The sequence below is a fragment of the Rhinatrema bivittatum genome, chromosome 6, assembly GCF_901001135.1.
Source record: "Rhinatrema bivittatum chromosome 6, aRhiBiv1.1, whole genome shotgun sequence".
Classification (NCBI taxonomy): domain Eukaryota; kingdom Metazoa; phylum Chordata; class Amphibia; order Gymnophiona; family Rhinatrematidae; genus Rhinatrema; species Rhinatrema bivittatum.
The window spans coordinates 148,535,316-148,557,880 of record NC_042620.1 but is presented as its reverse complement, the minus strand read 5'-3'; the positions used below and the strand labels follow the sequence as shown (position 1 = coordinate 148,557,880).

At 46.3% G+C, this 22,565-nt stretch overlaps 1 protein-coding gene across 1 annotated transcript in view; it reads right to left on the bottom strand.

Moving 5' to 3' along the window:
• Nucleotides 1-768: 768 nt before the first annotated feature.
• Nucleotides 769-22,565, bottom strand: part of HSPD1 (heat shock protein family D (Hsp60) member 1) — an 83,164-nt gene continuing 61,367 nt past the window's right edge. Inside the window, exons 10-12 of the mRNA XM_029606048.1 lie at nt 10,049-10,223; nt 1,832-2,010; nt 769-1,726 (exon numbers count right to left, since the gene is read on the bottom strand). Of these exons, the coding sequence (XP_029461908.1) occupies nt 1,571-1,726; nt 1,832-2,010; nt 10,049-10,223 (510 nt within the window). The 3' untranslated portion in view covers nt 769-1,570. The remainder of the gene's footprint in view (nt 1,727-1,831; nt 2,011-10,048; nt 10,224-22,565) is intronic.

Genomic DNA, 22,565 nt, shown 5'->3' with positions numbered 1-22,565 from the left:
CCCTCAACTCTGCTCTGAAAGAGGAGCTAACAAAGAAAGTGTCCAACTCCTGAAAGGCTAGCAAGCTGAGAAGGGGGATAAAGAAAAATTAAATTCCAAATCCTACCAGCGATGCTGAATTCTCCCTGGTCATGCCACTACTCAATTAGATGAAGGAGACGGTCTTTCACCAAAGGAGTAGCCGAACAGTGAGCCAACAGGATCCAAGAATATGCTCAATTGAGGGAGTAGCCCCCCAATTAGTTTAAGCTATGCCCATGCAGATCTCAGTCCACAGCCCAGCATGCTTGCCTACCATCTACTGGAGACAGTATACAGTTACACTGAGGTCAGCACCGATGCCTATATGGGGTGACATCAGCAAGGCTTTTTGTTCTGGTCTCCATCTGTTAGGTGGTGAGCATAACCCACTCATCTGGACTAGTCTGCATGAATGATGAAATTTAGTTGTACCTTACCCCTCAAGACCTAACCTGAGGAAGCTGCTTGCCAACCAGTAGCACTAAGCTGCAGGACAACTGTGGCTTTTCCCAAGATTGTTCTCCTAAGAAGTGACAGAGTATAATCAGAGGTAGAAGACCTTTTAGTGCCCATCTCTTACTAGACACTGGAACTGAGGTAGGTGGGAGTGAAGAGGGAAAACTGAATGCAGCAGATGGTTGGAACTGAAGGCAAACACAGGAGTGACATATTCCAATTGCAAGAGAAAGGATCATCCTGATCTGCTTTATGGTGCTGATGGATTTGAATGCCATTGTGTACATTCAGTGCAATAAAGAATATTTAATACTATGTACAGTATAGTATATGTACAGAGCATGACAAAAGCTGACTATAGCTGAAGGATTGTTACAGCAAGCAACATTTGACTAATTATTTTTAATAGTATTAACCTTGCACAAGCTTAAGTGCTGCTGTACTTTTACATCTTTGCTTATTATACTGCAGCAGTAATTGAGTATAAGAATAGTTTGTTTTTTTTACTTGAATAGCAAGTCTAGATACAACATTTGATGCACAGTTGTGTATTTGTTTTGTAAGAGGGCAAGCCATGTGGTTTAATAAGCAACTGTAATAATCCAGTTCACAGTTTAAAGAACTCTCTTTTATTACACAAAGGTTGTCACATAATTGTTTTAGTCTTGGCTAATTTGTACACACTGTGTCTGTTATTTTACAGAAAAAGGTTTCTGCAGTAACTGCCTTCCTTGATACCAAACCATTAAATTTGGGTGAAACAATAGCTGACGTAGTGCCTCACTTAAAATCAACAGCAGAGTATTATTTAGTACATGCATCTTGCCTTGCCCCTCCCCCCAAGTTGTCAGGAATGTACAAATGTCTCATTGAAAAAAATACAAAATAAATTATCTGTAGGCGTGGACAATGACGGCAGTAAACAGGTACATAATCAGAAGTGATGTGCCACAACTTGCCATTAGAGCCAGAGTGGAGGACAGCTTGGCATGGTCACTTCTCTCTGCTGGAGAAGATGGTGCCCAGTTGAAACATGGTCCTACTGAAAAAGAGTGCCAGTGCTCAGTTCTTCGACAGCTCGGCACAGCAGGAACTAGAACATGCCAGCACCCATGCCTCCACCCATGCCTCCCATTCCACCCATGCCGGCAGGATCCTTCTCTTCCTTAGGAATTTCAGTCACCACTGCTTCGGCTGTTGTTAAAAGAGAAGCAACTCCGGCAGCATCCATCAAGGCAGTTCTTACAACCTAAAAGGAGGAGAAAATAAAAATAAATAAATAAATACATTTTGCCTCTATAAATTAAGAAGAAAAAAAAAAAAGATTAATTTACATATTTTTTTTTTTTTTTACCTTGGTAGGGTCAATGATTCCTTTATCTATCATATTTACAAATTCTCCAAGCATTGCATCATAACCAACATCGTTGGAGCTCTGCATTATTTTTTCTACTATTAAAGATCCTTCAACACCTGCATTCTTAGCAATGGTCATTGCTGGGATTTTCAGTGTCCTTTTAATGATTTCTATGCCTACAAAGAGAGGATACAAAAAAGTTAATCTAAATTTGAAAAACGGTATTAATTCTCCCTCCAATAAATAACTTTTGAATTAGCCTCATTAGTTCACCCTATTTCATATTTTAGGCTTTTGAATTTTTGTACTGAAAATTTAATTGGAAATGCTTCTATCACAAAACAGCAGATACAGAGATCCAGTTAAAGATATTCCACGGTCCTGTAGCAGGATCTCACTGGTCCTGATTGGCTAACATGCCCTCCATGATATACCAGAAATTTAAAAAAAAAAAAAAAAAAAAAGCCTGATATTAACACTTTCACCAGTCCAGACATGTGGGTTCTCTCTTCCCTAGTAGCAGATGGAGACATGGAACACAGCCTCACTTATGATATCACTAAAAGGAAATTACAGTGGTACTGCCCAACCAAAGCCTTTTTTTTTTTCCTTTTTAAATTAAAAGCAATAAGAAATTGCCATGCTGGGTCAGACCAAGGGTCTGACCCAGCATGTAAGAACCAAGGTTCCATCAAGCCCACATACATGGTAGAAACAAAACAGTTTCAACAATAGGGAAGTTTCAAAACATCTTGTCTCAGTGAACGAATGGTTCCTTTTAACCTAAAACCATATCTGAGCCAAATAATGTACAGAAGAGCTCCAATATACTGTGACCATGAATCCAAATGGTCCACCCTTTTAACTTTGTCAAAGGGCTCTCAGACTATCCTAACCCAAGCAAAACCCACCTAAACCATCTTACCCAAGTTATAAAGCTCTGCCCAAAACCAGTTCACACATGGTCAAGAGCCTTCTCAGTCTCGAGGGATACTAGAATTGAATTTAAAAAAAAGACTCATCCTTAACTTGCTAAATAAGATTTATAGATCTCACTATCTACCCTTTCTCTTCCATTTACAAAATTTGTCTGAGCAGGGTCTATTAATCTGGACAGAATTGTTTAAGCCTATTTGCTAAAACCCTTGACCAAAATATTTATAGCATTATTTAGTAACAAAATCAAATTAGCATCGAAAGGAGGCAAGCCCAGTGAGAAATCCTGCTGCACCATCACAACTTCCTATCCTCTGCTAGAGGAAGAGAATACTGGGGTTTTCCCCTGTTGCTGTACCACCTTTAAGTAGTGCTCATAGGAGGACATAAACCCACTGGTCTTGATTGAACTGGCATAGCAGGATGAAATGGAAAATGGCTTTGGTTGGACTGCACCACTAAGTACTACTTGTGATGATGTCAAGCAATGCTGTGCCCTCTGTTTCCACATGTGGGTAGGGGGAGGTAACCCACGTCTGGACGGGTGTAGTAGGATTCAAGGAAAGGAAATTCAGGTAAGGATAAAAAAATTTCATCTTTCCTCTATAGGCAGTGTATTAAATATCTCTGGTCCTTGGTGTACACAAGAAAATCCAGCCTCCTTAAATTATAGACTGCATAAGTTAGTTTGGCGGTTTTTTTGACCCATCACTTTTCCCCCTGCTCGTTTGTACTTCCAGCTTAATCAGAACTACAGTTAAGATCTAGCACCATGAACCTTCACTCACAACTACCCAGGAATCTTTTGCCCTTATTTCATATCTCCCAACATACCTAGTCAAGTCACTGCTGTTACTGTTGTGTTCCAACAACCACAGACTAGGGTGCCTTCCAAAACTTGGTAATCATGGCCCCAGAATCCAGCAACTAGGCACCACCCTTAAGCAATGGCCACTACTCCCTCTCCCCTTCCTTCTTGGGGCTGTGATTGCTGCCTCTGCAATATCCCAAGCTGATCCAGCAGTGGAAAATCTAACATTGTAATGAAGCTGGAACAATAAACACTGCCACTGAGCTGACCCTATATTGCTACATGTTCACACAGGTCAGATAGCAAAGTCAGCTGGATTTTGGAGATATATTCAATACTGCAGTCTCTCTCTCTCTCTAAAACATTCCTAAACATGCCCCTTCTTAACGCGGGTGTTATCAACGCGTTAACGCATTTTGATAATTCTAGGAGTTAGCTGGCTAACTTTGAATATCAGAGTTAAGTGAGGGGTGTTAAGTTAGATATGTTCCTGGAATGCCCCTAACTTGAGCTGCAACAGTAGCGTATGGTTATTGCCACAAATGCCAGCAACTGCAAAAAGTCTGTGCTACCTACAGCCAAAATTACTTGTATCAAAAGCCCCATCTATAAAGACTAATCCTTTCAAATCAGTATGTCACCACCCCCAACCATTTGCTCCACCTTTCCTACACATTCCCACCCACATCTGCTCAGGCTCCTTCCCAGCTAACCCCCCCCCCCCCCCCCCCCCCACCATATTCCCTTCTCTGCACGTTCTGCCCCATCCCCCAACCTGTCAGCCTCCGATAGCCCTTCCCTGCTCACCACCAACTGCACTGTAGGCAATTCCCGGGAACAGCTGGTTATCGGCGCATAAACCAAGCAATGCAGGAAGATGACAGCATCTGCTCTCCTGTGGGCTTGCAGTACCTCGCTTTTCAAGCAGAGACAGCTGCCCCAGCCCTTCTTCCTTCTAGTGCCTTTTCAATCCTGCACTTGCGCAGAATGTCCCACAGGAGTAACATTCTACCTAGTGCTGATGCTCTGAGCTTCTGTGGCACAATGTTTCCCAACCAGTGTGCTCTGGCTGAAATTCAGCTACAGTTTCATTTTCTATTTTCCTTCTGGCCTGCAGGATGCCAGCAGGGGGCTCTTGAGAGCAGCACTCATCTGCAGCTGCTCCTGCTTTCCCTCCTCTGCAATCTGAACTGCATGGGACCAGCAGATCTTACATGACTGTAGGGCCCCCTGCAGTTTCTATTGCAGAGGGAAGCTGGCAAATGAGGAAGCAGCAGCACTGGTAAACCTGCCCCCCAGACTTCTGCTGTTCAAGGATTTGGGGTGGGAAAGGGACGGGAATTGATGCCAGGAAGTGAGGGAGAAGGCAGGTCACAGTGATAATAGGAGGGAAGAGGTGGAGGGCTAAAGAAGATGAGGATGCAAGGGAAGAGGGGCAATTATAATGCTGGGGGTGGAAGAAGAGAAGGTAATAGTGGCAAGGGCTGGGGGTGGGGAGAGGGAAGGTGATGAGGATGCCAATGGGAAGGGGGGGCATTGGAAAAGAGAAAGTGATGAGGAAGCAACTGGTGTGCCACGAAACACAATAAGGCTGGGAAGCATTACCGTAGCAGCCAATGAAAAATGCAAGTGATTAGCCATGATGTGGGTGACATCTGAGGGCACCAAACTTAGTACAAACACTTTAATAGAGCATATGCTGTAGTGCCAACTTGTGTGCTGCCTCATGAGCCCCTGTCAGTTTCACAGCTTTGTGAGCTTTAGCAAGATAATCTACTCTAGTCTCTAGTGAGGCGGGTGGGAAAGAAGCATAGCAAATTCATCCTGCCGTCTATGGATAAGCAAACTTGCTTTGTCCATAAGCCAGGCTGAATTAGTAATGACGCACAGGGAGTCCCAAGCTGAGGGTTGCACAGTGGAACACTTACTTGACAAGCAACCCAGCCCCACCTATGCTGTGGCCTACTTGGTGAACAAACTACTGTCGTCATCTCTCAACATATTGTTGAGATAGGAGGACATCATGGTGGTGTGCACAGAAGACCACAGTTTAGATGTCTTCAATAGATGTGGCCCATAAGTGAGCCACTGAAGTCACCATGGTTCTCATTGTTTAAGCCTTGACAGATCTGATTTGTAGACCAGTCAGCACTGAATAGTACACGATATAGTTAGCTAGTCAATTTAACGGGTCTTTTGACAACTGCCATGCCTAGACTATTAAATGCCTGGTAGGACCAGCCAAGTTGCCACAGGGTTAACCTTGAGTGGGTGTTAGGGGTGGCATCAAGGCGTTGCATGACAACACCAAAGCTTGTAACTCATTGAACCATTGAGCCGAAATGGCAGTAACCAGATAAACAGTAACTTCCATGTGAAGAACTTCCAAGCAGCAGACGCCAGAGGTTCAAATGAAGGTTTCATAAGCAGATTAAAATGACAGTGAGATTCAAGGCCATGGAGATTTAGAGTGCCAAAATCCTTTCATAAACTTGGATACCATCATTCTTTTCATGACACACTTTTCTACCAAAGAGTTCAAAGCTAGTTACCCAAGGAAGAATTGTTATCGACCTAGTGATGGTATGCTGCACTTTCATTGAGGACATGCTAAATCCGAAAAAAGTAAAGAAAAAGTAGCGAAATGGGTCTCTTGGGCTACATCAGGTCCAGAGAGCCAGCCTTGCACAAAGCTGAAAATCCTTTTCCATTTGAAGCCATACACCTTCCCAATAAAAGGCTTCCCAGCAGAGATTAAGGCATCTTCTACTTCTTTAGAAGGAACAGAGAAGGAAACTACCTTACATTCAATATTCATAATGTTAGATCTGGATGGTAGAGATGTCCATCCTGAGTGATGAGGGACAGAGGCATCCCCAGTGGAATCAGAGGTCATTCGGATAACCAAAGTTTGTAGGGGGAAATCACATTTATCTTGGCCACACCATTGCAATTAGAATTATTCTTGCATGATTCCAAAGCATTTTATGGATCGACTTTTCATTCAACAGTACTCAAATATGCATATAGATCCATGCTTCTTGGGGCACACCAAACCAGTCATGTTTTCAAGATACCCACAATGAATATGCGTGAGATTGGAGGTAGTGCATGCAAATCTCTCATGCATATTCACTGTTGATATCCTGAAAACCTGACTAGTTAAGTCTACCCTGAGGACTGGGTTGCAAAGCACAGATATAGATGATCAGCATCCCAGCTAAGCAAAAAAGCATCAGCAGCTGAGTTGAATTAAACCTGCTTGGAAGCATGGAGAAAAACCTGACTTTTCTGTTGCAAAACAAGCTGATTGTCAGCCAACCCTATCAAGCAAACTATTTGCCATTTGCTAATCCAGCGCCCACTCTTGAAGTAGTAAAATTCTGCTAAAGTGGTTCACCAGAGTGTTTTAGGATCTTAAGCATTATGTTGCTTGTAGATTAGCTCCATTGTAGATAGCCCACACCTGGATCCTGAGAGCCTCTCAACATAACAGAGAAGTCAATGGAGAAACAGGTTTTTCATGCACCGATTTGTTTTGCCTTTTTACTGTGTTCTCCCTGGAGGACTCTTCTTTGTGCTGGCCTGCAGGTGGTAGTTGATCTCTGCAATTTAACTGAGGCTTGGGATGCTGGCTGTACTCTGAGTGAGGCTTTAACAGTATAGTCTCCCAATGTCCTCAGGGAAGCTGTAAAACAAGCATCCTGCGGTGCCACTAGCCAGAAAACTATTATTATGCAAGCCACTGGTCAGAGAGCTAATAGTACCTTGTGCCTTGACTCTGTGCTGGGACCCTTATGTTCAGATCATGTGGACAGCCTTTCCCCTACCTACCCAGGCACTAGATAAAAATAGTGAAAAAAGTATTTATCTAGTTTTTGCTATTTAATCCTTGTTTTACATGTTCCTGCTGCAGATTAAATCCTTTTCTGTTCACTGTTCCTGCTTTGTGTTAATAAAACTTATATAGCTCTGCCTGTTTTGTACTGATTAATGTTCTTGGTAGTTTGTGTGGAGCTTGTGCAAGGTTCTAGTGTCCCAAGAAACCAGAGCACAGCTTGCTGGCAGGGTACTGGATCAGAGAAGCACATGTGCAAGTGGACCTGGGCAGTGCTTGGCAGGACCTTCAAAGGAGCCCAGGGTTAACTCTGCATGGGCGTTAAGGTTGGTACTGAGGTGTTACACGACAGAAACCATGCCCCCCTGCTTGTCTATACAGAAAATGGCAACCTGATTGTCTGATTCAAGATCTGCCTGACACATATTTAATACCCTTGTCAATTTGTCCAGAAACTTGGATAGCAGAGGTCTTCAGGAAGGGGCAAGTGTTGCAGTAGTTCTGGCAAGGGGTCCAATGGCATGCCTGTTGCACCTGTCTCCCATCCAGGCAATAGGGAGACACTAATCCAAGCTGCTGATGAAGGTGATTGGGGTGGAGACATGCCCAGGAGGGACACTGATCTAAGCTGCAGCTCCCTTATCCTCCTCCAACTCAGGGTAGGACTCCCAACTACAGGTGAAGGCTTGCCTGACTGCTGAGGGCCAACATCCATGCCTGGCAACTCTTGCATAGAGTTATCCCTTGTACTGGAGCTGTTTGTGGGTACACCTCACCTATTTTACAGGTGAAAGGCTCTAAGGCACCTAGAAGGCAAAGATATTCACCACTTCAGTGAGCTGGACCACTGCCTGCCGTACTTTCTAGGCTGGGAGTTGGAAAGAGATATCCTCTTCAGAGACTCAAAACTGGCTCTGTTCCAGGAGGAGGAGGAGGAACCTAAGTACTAGACTCCAAAGCACTCCACGCAGACCTGTTAGAGCTCTGTGGCAGAATCACTGCCATCCACATTGGCAAAACACTATATTCATTTATAAACAAAATGAATCATGGCTAAAATCAGTACCAGTGTTTCAAGTATCCCTGCCAATGAGCCCTGCAGAGTGCACACTCTGTGCCAAGACAACTGGCGGGAATCTGGATTCACCAGCATCTGGAAAGAAAATAGGTGACCCGTCCCCATGGAGGTCTTTCATGCCATGAAGGAGACTTGTGCCAACAGGGCCCCCAACAGATTTCAGCATCTGTTTTTTCTTCTTCCTCAGCTCCAAAGAGCTCTGCCTCAGGAACTAATCTTGCTTAGACTTGACTTCAGTGCCTTTTCTGGCACTGAGCGCTTTTCCTCAACCCTGTGCCACTGAAGTGGAGGAGGTGGGTAGACACGAGCTTTTTCTACAGTGGGCAATACAAGGAGCGCTTGCTCGACTCGGCATGGGACAAAGACCCTCTTCCACAACCAGATTATTGGGACTCTGAAGTCCTTGTGTCTTTCAGGCCCAAGGTAGCTGGGCCTTAGGAGACATCTGCCCATATGTATAGTAGCTTGCTATGTCATGGTTGGGGGTCAAAAAACATTTAACAGATCTCATGGGCAACAGTGATCAACATCTGGCACCCACAGACACAGGACCTGAAGATGCCAAAGACCTGCTTCTTCTTGGGCTCCTCTCCATACATAGAGGCTGTTGGGAAGGAGGAAGATTTTTTTCCTGGTTGCACTTAAAAGTGCTGTTGAGAGGCTGCCAAAGTAGCAAGCCAAAAAGAACTGCAACAGGGCAGGTAGAAAAGAAGATATATACAAAAAATATCACACGTGAGGGTCACATGTTCAGGTCTGAGCTCAGAAATAAAAATCTGAGAGACTCAGGAGGCAGCGCATGTGCAGGAGCTGCTGCACGTGCCCAGTAAATGTTACACCAAGCTTAGAGATGGAGCCTTTCAGTGCCATTGGATGACGTCATCCAAATGTGTTGGCTAAAATTCAGCCCTGTTTATTGACTGAGAAAGCAAAGCTTAACCATCCTAGTAGCCCAACAATGCTTTGTGAAAATGATATAAAAGAACAATGTATCTGGTGGCACGGTGTGTTTGGGTCATTGATACATAAAGGGTCAAAACTACTTGGAATAAACTACCTTTGAGAAATATGTATTAAAATGTTAAAGCAGCTTCTGTTCCAATAAGTTGCCTGAGTATTTTGAGGTTTTTAGCATATTTTTAGAAACGTGCTCATCGTTTTGGTTTTGCCTGTCCATTTATGATATTCACATCAGATGGAGAGTGGCAACAGGCAAAGTTAAACTAAGTACTAGAGCAGTGGGGCCCCATTAGCTATAGAGAGGAAACTGGTTATGGGAGCCCCCAGTCCCTGCCAACAGGGCAACTGCAAGATTGCACATAAAGGTCAAAGGTTAGAAAACACTATAAAGTTACAATTCTAGATTTGTTTTGGTAATCAAATCAGTAAAGTGAATGCATCCCCTTCATACCCATCAAATTTGGCAAAGATTAAGGTTCTCCAATTTAGGAATGCATGTTTTGAGTTATTTTGTTGGCATCACGTAACCTACTTTAAGTACATACAAACGCCCAAATTGCACATAAAATGGATATGAATTATCTAACTTACCAATTTTTTGGTCTTCATTGGCTGGGACTAAGGCATCTAACGCTGGAATACATCGAAGCAAGGCACAACCACCACCAAGCACAATGCCTTCTTCTACAGCTGCACGGGTGGCATTAAGTGCATCCGTAACTCTGTCTTTCTTCTCATTCACTTCAATGTCACTCGTGCCACCCACCTGCCAACAATTCAAATCATGAAACCAAAGACATACAACAGCAAGCACTGAACATACAGGAATCTATTTCATGTACAGTTCTAACGAAACATCTCATAAAACTGTTTTCTACAGATCTAAGTAAGGAACTGGCTTTTTGGTTCCACTATAAGATGAGACAAGCAGCCAGAGCTAAATTCTAGGCTACAGTTAGCTATAGAAAAACCATTTCTAGACAATTACATTTTGAATGGTTTGGGCTGTCTAATTAAATTAAGTTTGACCAGTACCTGTGAAATGTTATATTAACAGCTACAGATGAGGTGGTGTTAAAACATAAAACATAAAAAAGCCATTAATCTTAAAATTTTGACCACTGATACTGCTACCATTGATCTAATTTATCAAAAATTGCCTTGAAGAGGAGAGGATATTTTGCCCATTCAGTTCTGAAAAAATGAAAGCAAAAAGCATAGTCAATCAATTAGGCCAGTGTTTCAGCCTTTGTTTCATGGTACATTTTCATGTTTGCTCAACTTTCACGGCACTCTGAACCAAATTTTGCACAATTACTCCCTCTCTTCCCTTCCATCTGGAGGAGAACAGCACTTTTTAACCCATGTGCAGCTTATTCTGCCGTCTTCATTCTGAACTAGCGGGCCAGTGACATTACAGGGCCCCAAGCCTACAGATATGATTGAATCTGGCAGAGGACACTGGTAAGAAGCACTGAGCTGCTCTCCACCTGCCATAGGGAGGGAAGGAGATTAGAGAAAGGTTACCAGGTTTCTGGAGCATAAATCTGGGACATTTCATCCCTGTCGTGCTTGTAGGAGGGGGTCGAGCAGTTTGTTTTGGGATGGGGAGGGGTGGGGGGTAAGGTCTGGACTGTCCTCTTGGAAAAATCATCTACTCCCAAATACATCTAAAAACACATTCTTAAAAACAAACAAAGTTTTTAATAAAATCTGGATCACAACAGCAATTTGGTCAACATTACCATCTGCAAAGAGTCCAATGCACAGTACACAGCATAATAAATACCTTCAAACAGACCGACATGAGGAAAGTTCTGTACCCAGCACTCTTTCCTTCCTGAATGCAGAGGAATGTTCTATTATGGGCACAGACTTCCATTTTGTGGCTAGAGTAAGCTGGGCATCATGGAGAAAATGCTGGAACAGCCCCTTTTTATATTTGTCAATAACATGACTTCCCCACCAGCCTAACAGTTCTGGCATTCAAATCACCACCTCCAAAGCCATGCAGACCACCTTTTGTATTCTATCCCAAAATCAAAAGACCAAGGGGCACTGCCACCATATGTGCATATATGGTCCCAAACACTTACAACAAAATTTGGAAGAGGATGGATTGAATCTGGAATAAAACAATGGCTCTCTCTACATAATCAGTATAAGCTGCTCTGAGCTCATGGTTGACACCCTGTGGTCATTCCTCCAGATTCACTTCCAGCCCTCTGGCCCAGGCTGTACTCCCAGGTCTTGGGTCCAGTGGGAGCAAAGCTTCTCTCGCCAGTCCTGTCTGCACAATAGCTTTATGAATTTGGGAACTGGTACTTAAAGGGAGGAGGTCTTCCATTGTGAACACCACTTCCACGTCAGAAAGATGGGTGCATGTCCATCCTTCAGTAACATGCCTGTGCATGGTTGTGAGTATTCAGGCACTTCGATCTGACTGCAATGTATTAAAGGATTTCAGATATCCTTCCTCATACAACTGTCCCAAAAAACGAAGTACCAAACCTAATCATTCCTTGGCCTCTGCACTGGAAATATGGGTGGAGATTTTGGGGGGTTTTCCAAAAAAGAGGTGAAAGACAAGAAGAAATGTATATGGATCCCTGGGCTTTTGCACATTGCCTGCCACACTTTGATGGCACAGGCAAAAAGAAGAGAAGCATGACAGGCCCTCCCCTCTCCTGCATAACCTGCCTAGTTTGCATTAACAGGTGTGGCAAACTTGACGCCATCAGCCAGGGCAGTTTCTAATGAGAACCAAGGGACTGAGATCCCTATGAGGCCACGTGTAAACCCCTGCCAACCTCACTGCCCAGTAACAGGCTTACAAATTTGGGATCGCCATTCCTCCAGCCTCTTCTGGACACCATAAGGTTTTCAGTTTGACTCTGGCAAGTTTATTGTGCCAAATGAATCGAAGAAGCAATCTATTAAGATTTGTAAAAAAGTGGCTGGGGAGGTAGCCCAGTTCATGCTGAAACAGATACAAGAGGCACGATAACACGTTCATTTTAAGGACTTTAATTCTTCCAGCCCATGAAACAATAGTGTCTGACCCAACAGCTCAGGTCCCTCTGAACTTGAGTGAACACAGGTGCATAGTTAAGCTTATAAAGATCTGCAAAATCCTGCATGAGAGCAATTTGCATACAATGAAGGCAGCGCAGACAAACCTACCTCATGCATATTCATTGTGGATATCTTGAAAACCTGGCCTGTTTGTGGCTGTCAAGGATTGGAGTTGGCACTTTCTCCAATGGAAAAAGCTTCAGATTTAGCAAAATTCACTTTCGGGCCCATACAGTATAGTGCGCTCCGTTGGAGCGCACTGTTAGCCAGCATTAGGATGCGCTAGCTTTATCCCTTATTCAGTAAGGGGTAATAACGTGTCCAAAAGGTGCGTGCAACCCCCCCGAACCTAATAGTGCCTGCAACATGCAAATGCATATTGATGGCCCTATTAGGTATTCCCGCGCGATTCAGAAAGCAAAATGTGCAGCCAAGCTGCACATTTTGCTTTCAGAAATTAGCGCCTACCCAAAGGTAGGCGCTAATTTCTCCGGGCACCGGGAAAGTGCACAGAAAAGCAGTAAAAACTGCTTTTCTGTGCACCCTCCGACTTAATATCATGGTGATATTAAGTCGGAGGTCCTGAAAGTTTAAAGAAGTAAAAAAAAATTTTTTTTTTAAATGGACCCACGGCTGTTGGGTGGAAAACCGGACGCTCAATTTTGCTGGTGTCTGGTTTCTGAGCCCATGCCTGTCAGCGGGCTCGAGAACATACGCCGGCAAAATTGAGCATCGGCTGTCAAACACGCTGACAGCCGCCTCTTTTTACCACCGGGCCTAATTTAAATAAATTAAGATACTGTATCGCATGCACAGGAGAGCGGGCGTTCACCCGCTCTCCAGCGTTTTTACTGTATCGGCCTGTTTGTGATCAGCTACATTGCCAAGTTCCCTTAACAGTGATAAAGGCAGAACAGAAAGACTAGGTTGTGACAGAAATAATATGTCATCCGCATATAATGAAATTACATGAGTTGTCGTCCCCCCCCCCCCAACTCTAAACCTGTGAATAGGATCAGAGCAGTTACTTAACTAACAGGTGTTTTTACTAGGACAGCACAGAAAACTTGTCAAAATTTCTAGAAGCTTTGACCAGCACACTGAGCATGCCCAGCTTGCCACCATCTGTGTGTCCATTCGAGTTCCCCCTTCAGTCTCATAATATAAAAATGTGTGCAAAAAAAAAAAAAAAAAAAAAATTTAAAACCAAAACGGAAGGAGAACCCAACTCCATGGGGAGGCGGGTGGGATTCCTGAGGACTAACATCCTGCTGTCCTAGAACACCTGTTACAGGTAAGCAACCATGCTGTCTCATAAGAACATAAGAAATTGCCATGCTGGCCCATACAGTATAGTGCGCTCCAAGCCCAGCATCCTGTTTCCAACAGAGGCCAAACCAGGCCACAAGAACCTGGCAATTACCCAAACACTAAGAAGATCCCATGCTACTGATGCAATTAATAGCAGTGGCTATTCCTAAGATAAGCAGGATGGTAGTCCTCACATGTGGGTAAATACTAAGATCCAGGCTGTCCCTGTTAGCAGGTGAGACAAACAGTTACTGAAGAAAGTGCCAACGGGCACAACAACTGCAGTGCTGTTGGTCGGCAGGGGACTGCCTGGCTCCCACCAGGGGCACTAGGCAGGAAGAGTTGGGTTCAGGTCTGGAACAGATTGCACAGGACGAATTGACGAAAGGCACTCTCCTGACGCCCATCCTTGTCCAGGAAGCAGCGAGCTGCAAACGTGTGAAGAGAATTCCACGTTCCAGCCCAGCAAATTTCGACGACGGACTGCTCGCATATGAGCCACCGATGTCGCCATTGCCCGCATAGAGTGAGCCTTTACTCTGCCAGCCAGCGGAAGGCCTGCTTGCGCATAGCAGAAGGTGAGGCAATCTGCCAGCCCGTTTGTTTACCCACCACCACTCCCCATCTGGTTTGAATAGAAGGACAGAAAGAGCTGAGTGGACTGCCTGTGACAGGCAGTGCGATCTAAATAGAAAGCTAAGGCCCTCTTACAGTCCAGAGTATGAAGAGCCCATTCCCCTGAGTAGGAATTAGGCCTAAGAAAGGTGGGGAAAACAATGGACTGATTAAGGTGGAAATCAGTCACAATCTTAGGGTGCGTACACAAGATCACACAATCATGAAAAAAACCTCATGTATGGCGGGTATGTAACCAGGGCCTGAAGCTCACTGACTCTACGAACCAAAGTAAATGCCACCAGGAATATAAAACTTTCTAGGTGAGGAACTTCATGTCGCAGGAACGCAGTGGCTCAAAGGGAGGATGCATGAGCTGCGCCAGGACAATGTTGAGGTCCCAGGATACAACAGGAGGCCGAAGAAGGTGCTTCAGCTGGAGCAAGCCCCTCAAAGTGACCCACTAAAGGCTACACTGATACGGGTGTACCAGCAATGCCTCGATGGTACGTATTCACAGCGCTGAGATGGTCCCTGACTGAGCTGGTTTGAAGCCCAGACTCTGAAAGGTGCCACATGTAGTCCAGCAGCTGGGGAAAGGGGCATGTGAATGGATCTAAGCCATGCCCCGCACAACAGACAGAGAATAGTCTCCACGTCAAACTGTAGGACTTCCAGGTTGAAGGTTTCCTAGAAGCCACCAGCACCTGGGAGACACTGTCTGAGAAGGCCAAGGGCTGAAGGACTAAACGCGCAACATCCAAGCCGTTAGGACCAACACCTGGAGGTTCGGATGGTGCAGAGTGCCCTGGTTCTGTGTGATCAGATCGGGCACAGTCCCTAGTCGGATGGGGGGGGGACCGGATCGACAGGTCCTGCAGGAGAGGGAACCAGGCCTGTCGAGCCCATGGTCCCTCTGTCTTGTTGAAGCTTCAGCAGGGTCTTCAAGAGGAGCGGAAGAGGAAGGCACACATACACAGACCGCTCCCTCAGTAGAGGGAGAAGGCATTGCAGGCCAGATGTCTGCCCCCCCCCCCCTCCCCCGACAGGGAGCAGAACCTGCTCACCTTGTGATTGTGCGAGGAGGCAAAGAGGTCCACATTTATTTATTTATTTATTTATAGGGTTTATATACCGGAGGTTCCTGTATAAAATACATATCACCCCGGTTTACAAGAAACAAGAACTATCGCTTCATTTAGCGGTTTACATTGAACATTGAACATATTAATTAACATTGAACATCTTGAGTACTCCACCGATAAAACAGATTGGCTGCTCCCTCCAGATTGAGGGACCATTCGTATGGCCGGAAGGAGCGACTCAGTCGGTCTGCCAGCACATTCAGAGACTTGGGCAGGTATGTTGCACGCAACATCCCCTGCGACAGGGCCCAGGTCCACACCTGCACCTCCTCGTGACATTGGACGAACAAGCCCATGCCTCCCTGTTTGTTGATATACCACATTGCTACCTAGTTGTCAATCCAGATCAGGACTTTGGTGGGACAACCGGTCTCTGAATACCCACAGAGCGTAGCGAATTGCCCAGAGTTCCAGAAAGTTTATCTGGCAGTGGGCTGTCCAGAGATCCTGCATGTGGAAGCCATCCACATGGGCGCCCCAGTGCTGAGGAGAGGCATCGGTTGTTGAGTACCACCTGAGGTGGAGCTGCTTGGAGAAGAGCTCCCCGCTGCAGGTTGGAGATGTTCTCCCACAAGGAAAAAGAGATGTTCAAAAGGTTCTGTGACCAAGAGAGAAGTCTCAAGATCCTGGGAGGCATGATGCCATTGCGCTCTGCGGATGCACAAATCCAGCAAGAGGGATAAACGGACTGAGGCCGCCATGTGGCCCAACAATCTGAGGAGGCGGGTAGTCACACACTGGCTGCTGTGCATAAAGGTTGTCAGTAAGGTGAGGGCAAAAGCCTGGTCACGGGGCAAGAACGTCTTTGCCTGCACCATGTACAACCTGGCTCCTATGAAGTCCAGCTGAGGAGACGGACAGAGTTGAGACTTGGGGTAGTTTATCACAAACCCCAAGGATTGCAGTGTTCACACTGTTAGGGTCAGAACACACAGGTCCCCCATGACGGAATCACTCGACCAACCAGTTGTCCAGGTATGGGTAGATGTGAACTGCACGATGCCGGAGATACGCAGTCACCACTGCTAGACATTTGGTGAAGATGTAAGGAGCGTAAGCCAGCCAGAAAGGCAACACCTTGTACTGGTAGTACGCCTTCCCCACCACGAAATGGAGGTATTTTCTGTGGCTGGGGAAGATGGCTATGTGAGCGTAAGCCTCCATGAGATCAAGGGAGCAGAGCCAGTCTCCTCTTCTAAGGAGAGGTATCAGCGTCCCCAGAAAGACCTTCTTGAATTTTGCTCTTCAGAGAAACTTGTTCAACGCCATGAGGTCGAGAATGAGGTGCAAGCCCCTGCTCCTCTTAAGTATAAGGAAATACCTCATGTATGGTGGGTAAGGAGGGTAAGGAACGGGCTCCACCGCTCCTGCTGCGAGAAGGGCGGAGCGTTCTGTCCAAAGTATATCCTGCTGAGAGGACGAACCCCATGATGAACATGGGGGAGAGGTCCTTGGGAGCCGGCTGAAGTTGAGTCAGTATCCCTGATGAACTATGGTAAGGACCCATCAGTCCAAGGTGATCTCCTCCCAGCTATGGGAGGAGCCTGCTTACCACAGGAGGATCTGGCGTCAGGGGTATGCTCAGTTGACTCGTACTCCCTCGCCGCCATTCAAAACCCTGTAGCCAGGGCGCTGGCTGAGGTCTGGGTGCTTGCTGTTGGCGAGGGCGGCCCTTAAAGCTAGTTCATGGCATGTGAGCTCGGGAGGCCAGAGGGTAATATTTCCTCTGCCTGTAAGAGGGCTTCCTCAAACTGGGCTTGGAAGATTTCCTGGCAGAGGAAGGGATGTCAGAAGCACTAGCGGAGAGCTGTTGAAGGGTGTCATACTAGTCCTTCATTTAGGCCACCGCATCTTGGACCTTATCCCCAAAGAGGTTGTCACCTGTGCAGGGGAGGTCAGCTAGTTTCTCCTGCACCTCTGGACGGAGATCAGAAGCCCTGAGTCAGGCCATCCTACAGGCACCGATGCCCATGGCAGCTATATGAGCTGCAGTTTCAAAGACGTCATAGGTGGACTGTTTGTGCTCACCAGCCTCGAAGCCCTGCAGGACAACAGCGGAGAGTGCCTCCCGTTGCTGCTGTAGTAGGGTCTCTGCAAGAGACTCTAAACTCGCTTCCATAGGTTCTGGTTATATTGAGTCATGTACAACTGGTAGCGGAAATCCGGGCGATAAGCATAGCACCCTAGAAGACTTTGCAGCCCAAAGCATCGAGCTCCCTATATTCTCGCCCCAGAGGGGCAGAGGCTTGAGTACAGGATTGACAGGCTTTCTTGAGGGCGGACTCTACAACCATCAACTGGTGGGGGAGGTGCCACTTCTCAAACCCATGGCTTGCTGCACCAAATAGGTGGCATCCGCTTTCCTATTGACAGAGGAGGTAGAGATCAGGTAATCCCACATCCGAAGGAGGAGGTCTTTGAAGATGTCTTGGATGGGAACCGCCACAATCTCCTTAGGAGTGTCGACAAACCGGAGTACTTCCAGCATCTTGTGTCGTGCATCCTCCTCTGAGAGCAGTTGGAAGGTGATAGCCTCGGCCATGGCCCTTACAAACCCTGCAAAGGACATATCCTCGGGGAGAGACTGATGCCTTTCCTCAGGCGGGGAAGGCTCTGAGAGAGGATCGTCCTAGTAATCAGAGGAAGACTCCGAAGAATCATCCCATGGTCATAAGGCCTTTCCTCCTCACTAGAGCCAGCATGATGCGAGCGAAGCCTATAGGGGTATCAGCCCTGGGATCCTAGGGCACTGCGGGAATAGACGGCCACAGAAGGCCAGTAAAAGCTCAGAGAACAGAGGCCTTGGGAACGTGGCACCGGCTGCATCTTCCTCGGAGGAGGATCTGATGATCGGCATCAGTGGCCATTGGGGGACCGAAGGGCCCTCGGGCATCTGTTGCATCGGTAGGGTGCCTAAAAGGATGTCCAGATGCTCAAGCAGGGGGTGCTAGGACAGATGGAGGCTCAGGCACTGGCTTGGGGGTCCAATGGCACAGGAGGCTTGACACTGTGAAGAGTTCTGAGCACGGAGGTCTGAACCCTGCATCCAGCTCCTCCTGAAAGTCCGGTGAGGCCAGGACTGAAGGGGGGGGGGGGGGAGGGGGAAGGAGATGAGGCGTCAGTGGCTCTTCCTCGGGTCTCCGAATTGGCACTTTGCCCAGCACCTGTGGGGAACACTTGTATCGCTGCCGCCAGTGCCATGCCAGAACTGGAGCTATGCACCGACCAACGTCTATCCGACGTTGGTCAGTGCATAGCTCCAGCCGAGCACCATGGGATCTCCCATGGTGCTCGGCTTGGTCTTTCCCTGGTATCAAGGAGGCGGAGGAGAGGGAGGAAATGACGTCACTGAACAGCATGGACGTCTAGCCCTGTTTCTCTGCCTCCTCCGCAGCACTTTTATAGCGTCGTTATCCATCTAACTTGGCGATCCCCTCCCGAAAACATTGCATCTGCTGTAAAGGACTTTAATAGACATGACTAGCAGGAAAAAGAAGGTTGATCTAGCCCAATATTCCTACGATGCTGCTGGATCCCGATTTGTGGCCTTGGGAGCATAGTCAGCTGGGCACAACAGCGAGGAACAGCCCGAGCTGTTACCACCAGATGCACAAGACCGGGATGCAAACATGAATTCCCTCACAAAGAAAGATTTTGACAACTGGTTTGCAGAAATAAAAAGATATCCAAATCTTTAAAGGAGGACGTCAATGCAAATATGGAAAATCTCTGCGTGGAAATGCGTAATCTGGGCTGTCGTGCAGAGGATGCCAAGGAAATAATGGAAGGACAGGTGCTGAAAGTAGCGGCGATTTCCATGGACGTTGCCGATCTCCAGTGGAAACATGAAGAAACACTCCTAAAGTTGGAAGCCCGAGAATAGTTCTCGGTCCAACATTTCGGATCAGAGGCCTATCAGAGACCCCCGATTTTGCAAACGCGATGGAGGTCACGCGGAAAATCTGCATGGCGCTGCTGGCGTTGGACCTGGAGCAGGGGGGTACTCCAAGACGAACTGAGGTGGTAGTGGAGAGAACCCACCGGGCTCTGGGAAATGCCCCACGCAACGCACCCAAAGATGATATCGCTTGCCTGCAGCGTTATCTAATCAAAGAGGATCTGCTGCGATGTGCCAGGCGGGTGTCTCCTTTCAGTTGGGAAGGATATGAGCTCCAACTCTAACGATTTAGCCCCGGCTACACTGTGCCGTCAGAGAGAAGTGCAACCACTGACCGCGATACTTAGGAAAGAAAACATCCGATATAGATGGGTCTACCCCTGGGGCCTGGCCTTTACAATTCATGGCGTCATGTCGCAAGTAAAATCTGTGGCAGAGGCGGTCCCCATTCTACAAGCAGCGGGCATGGAAATATAAGGACAAACCTTCACTAAAAGCTAATGCCCAAAGTCAACCGCAGTGACATCGTGGGGGGGGGGCGGGGGGGGAGGGTGGCCGGCGCTTCACTAGAATACACAGTGGGACCGGATAGTGCCGATTTGGGGATGCCTTCCTGAACATAGAGGCCCGAGTTTGACCGGCACCGGACAACGGCTGGAGTGGGACTCATGTGGTGACTACCCTCCGGGATATGGTATTAAGATTCGACAACATCGCTGCCCCGAGACGGGCTAGAGAATATTATGGACACCATGGGGGAGAACAAGCTGGGAAGCAGAAATACCTATAGAGACGTGATAAGCTCCTACTTCTGCTCCCAATACCATTTAGTTGATAAAGTTGTTTGTCAGTTTAAGCTGTTTCTGTAACATTCAACCTGGGGGGAGAGAGGGGGACTTGAGTGAACCCAGTTTGGGAACATAGAGTTACTGAATACAGAGAACATGGGCAAGTTGGAGATGGGAAGCGGAGGAGGCAGAAGGGCATTCCTCAGTTAGGGGTCCACAGTTAGGGTGGGCGGGCAGACATGAGGTAGTGGGGAAGCCAGTTACACAAATAAAACATTTTCAGCTGTACCGAGGGGTCTGTATAATCACGAGGAAATGGCGAGAATGGGTAGTAAAAGGGCAGGTAAGGGAAAGGGAACTCAATTTTTTTTAAGATTCTTTCTATCAGGCCGATACAGTAAAAACACTCTCTTGTGCACGCGATACAGTAATTTAATTTATTTAAATTAGGGCCAGCGGTACTAGCGTGTCCCTAGCGCCTCTTTTCGAACAGGAGCGGCAGCTGTCAGTGGGTTGGATAGCAGACGCTCAATTTTGCCGGCGTCTGTTCTCGAGCCCACTGACAGTCACGGGTTCGGAAACCGGACGCCGGCAAAATTGAGCGCCTGGTTTTCAACCCGCAGGCCTATTTCAAATTTTTTTTTCACTTTTTTTTTTTAAACTTTCGGGACCTCTGACTTAATATCACCATGATATTAAGTCAGAGGGTGCACAGAAAAGCAGTTTTTACTGCTTTTCTGTGCACTTCCCCGGCGCCGGCAGAAATTAACACCTACCTTTGGGTAGGCACTAATTTCTGAAAGTAAAATGTGCAGCTTGGCCGCACATTTTACTTTGTTTGGCACAGACGACCTCCACGGGTATCTCAGCAGGTATTATAAAAGTCACGGAGGCCAGGGGGACTTGGACTGCCATCCTTGCTCCAGTATTATGTAGCTTCCCAATCAAAATTCATAATAGACAGATTGAACACATGACCAACTCACCTTACAAAAAATATATTCTGATTCTAGTGCCATCTCAGTAACAGCAACACAAAACTCCTACTACCAGGCTCAATAGCCCTACTTATGAAAAGACAGCAGTTTATCACTAATACATGTCCTCTTGAGAAAATACAACAAATAAGACATACAGTAAATACCTCACTTCAGTCACATACACAGAACAGACCTAACATACTCCCAGGATCTGCAGTAATGCACATAAACTAATCCGCACACAGTTACACTTGTATTATGGAATGCACTCAAACAGTAACAACCCTACAAATATTATATCAGGCCCTAAACACCAATATACCTCCTATTAGGAAAACAGAACTAGCCAAGCAGCTATAGATCCCAACACAGAAATAATTGTATAACTATACTAATAAGCAGAATAAATGTTTCACAACAACTATGAACAGAATAATATCCAACAATTAAAAACTCATAAAAATTATTTAAAATTCTCCAAACACCAATAAAATATTTCAAAACAGCAGACACATCACATAATATTCAGTAATTAAAATGGCAGTCAATCAAGAAAAATAAACTTAAAAAACCACCTTTACTAACCCCCTCCAGCAGCTCCCCTACTCCTCTTCTTCTATGCAGGCCAGTAGCACACACCAAAAGCAATAGTGACAAACTCTGTACTCATGGTCCTCTTCCTTAGTGCCCACAACCAGTCTCTCTGACATAGACACACACTGACACACCCCCATGACTAGTTTCTGCCTTTCACACACCAATCATCTCCCGACCAGTCTCTCTCTTACATACACACCAGTCACCCTCCCGATCAGTCTCTCTCATATGCGCACACACACACCCTACTCCCATGCTCTATCTTACATATACAGGCTTCTCACTCCCATGCTAGCTCTCTCCACATGCAAAGGCTTCTCATGCCCATAATCACTTTCTCTCTCACACCCACATATACCAGTCACACTCACATACCAGTTTCTGTCTCTCATACAATCATCTCCTGACCAGTCTCTCTTACACACACACACAGCAGTCACCTCCCTGAACAGTCTCTCTCTCTCATGCACACACAGGCTTCCCACTCCCATGTTCTATCTTACATATACAGGCTTCTCATTCCCATGCTGTGTCTCACACACACACATGTTTCTCACTCCTATGCTAGCTCTCTCATTCCCAATATCACTTTCTCTCTCTCTCACACACACACACACACACTCCAGTCATCTCCCTGACCAGTCACTTCCATTGTCTCTCCTATACACACACACACACCACCTCTCTGACCAGTTTCTC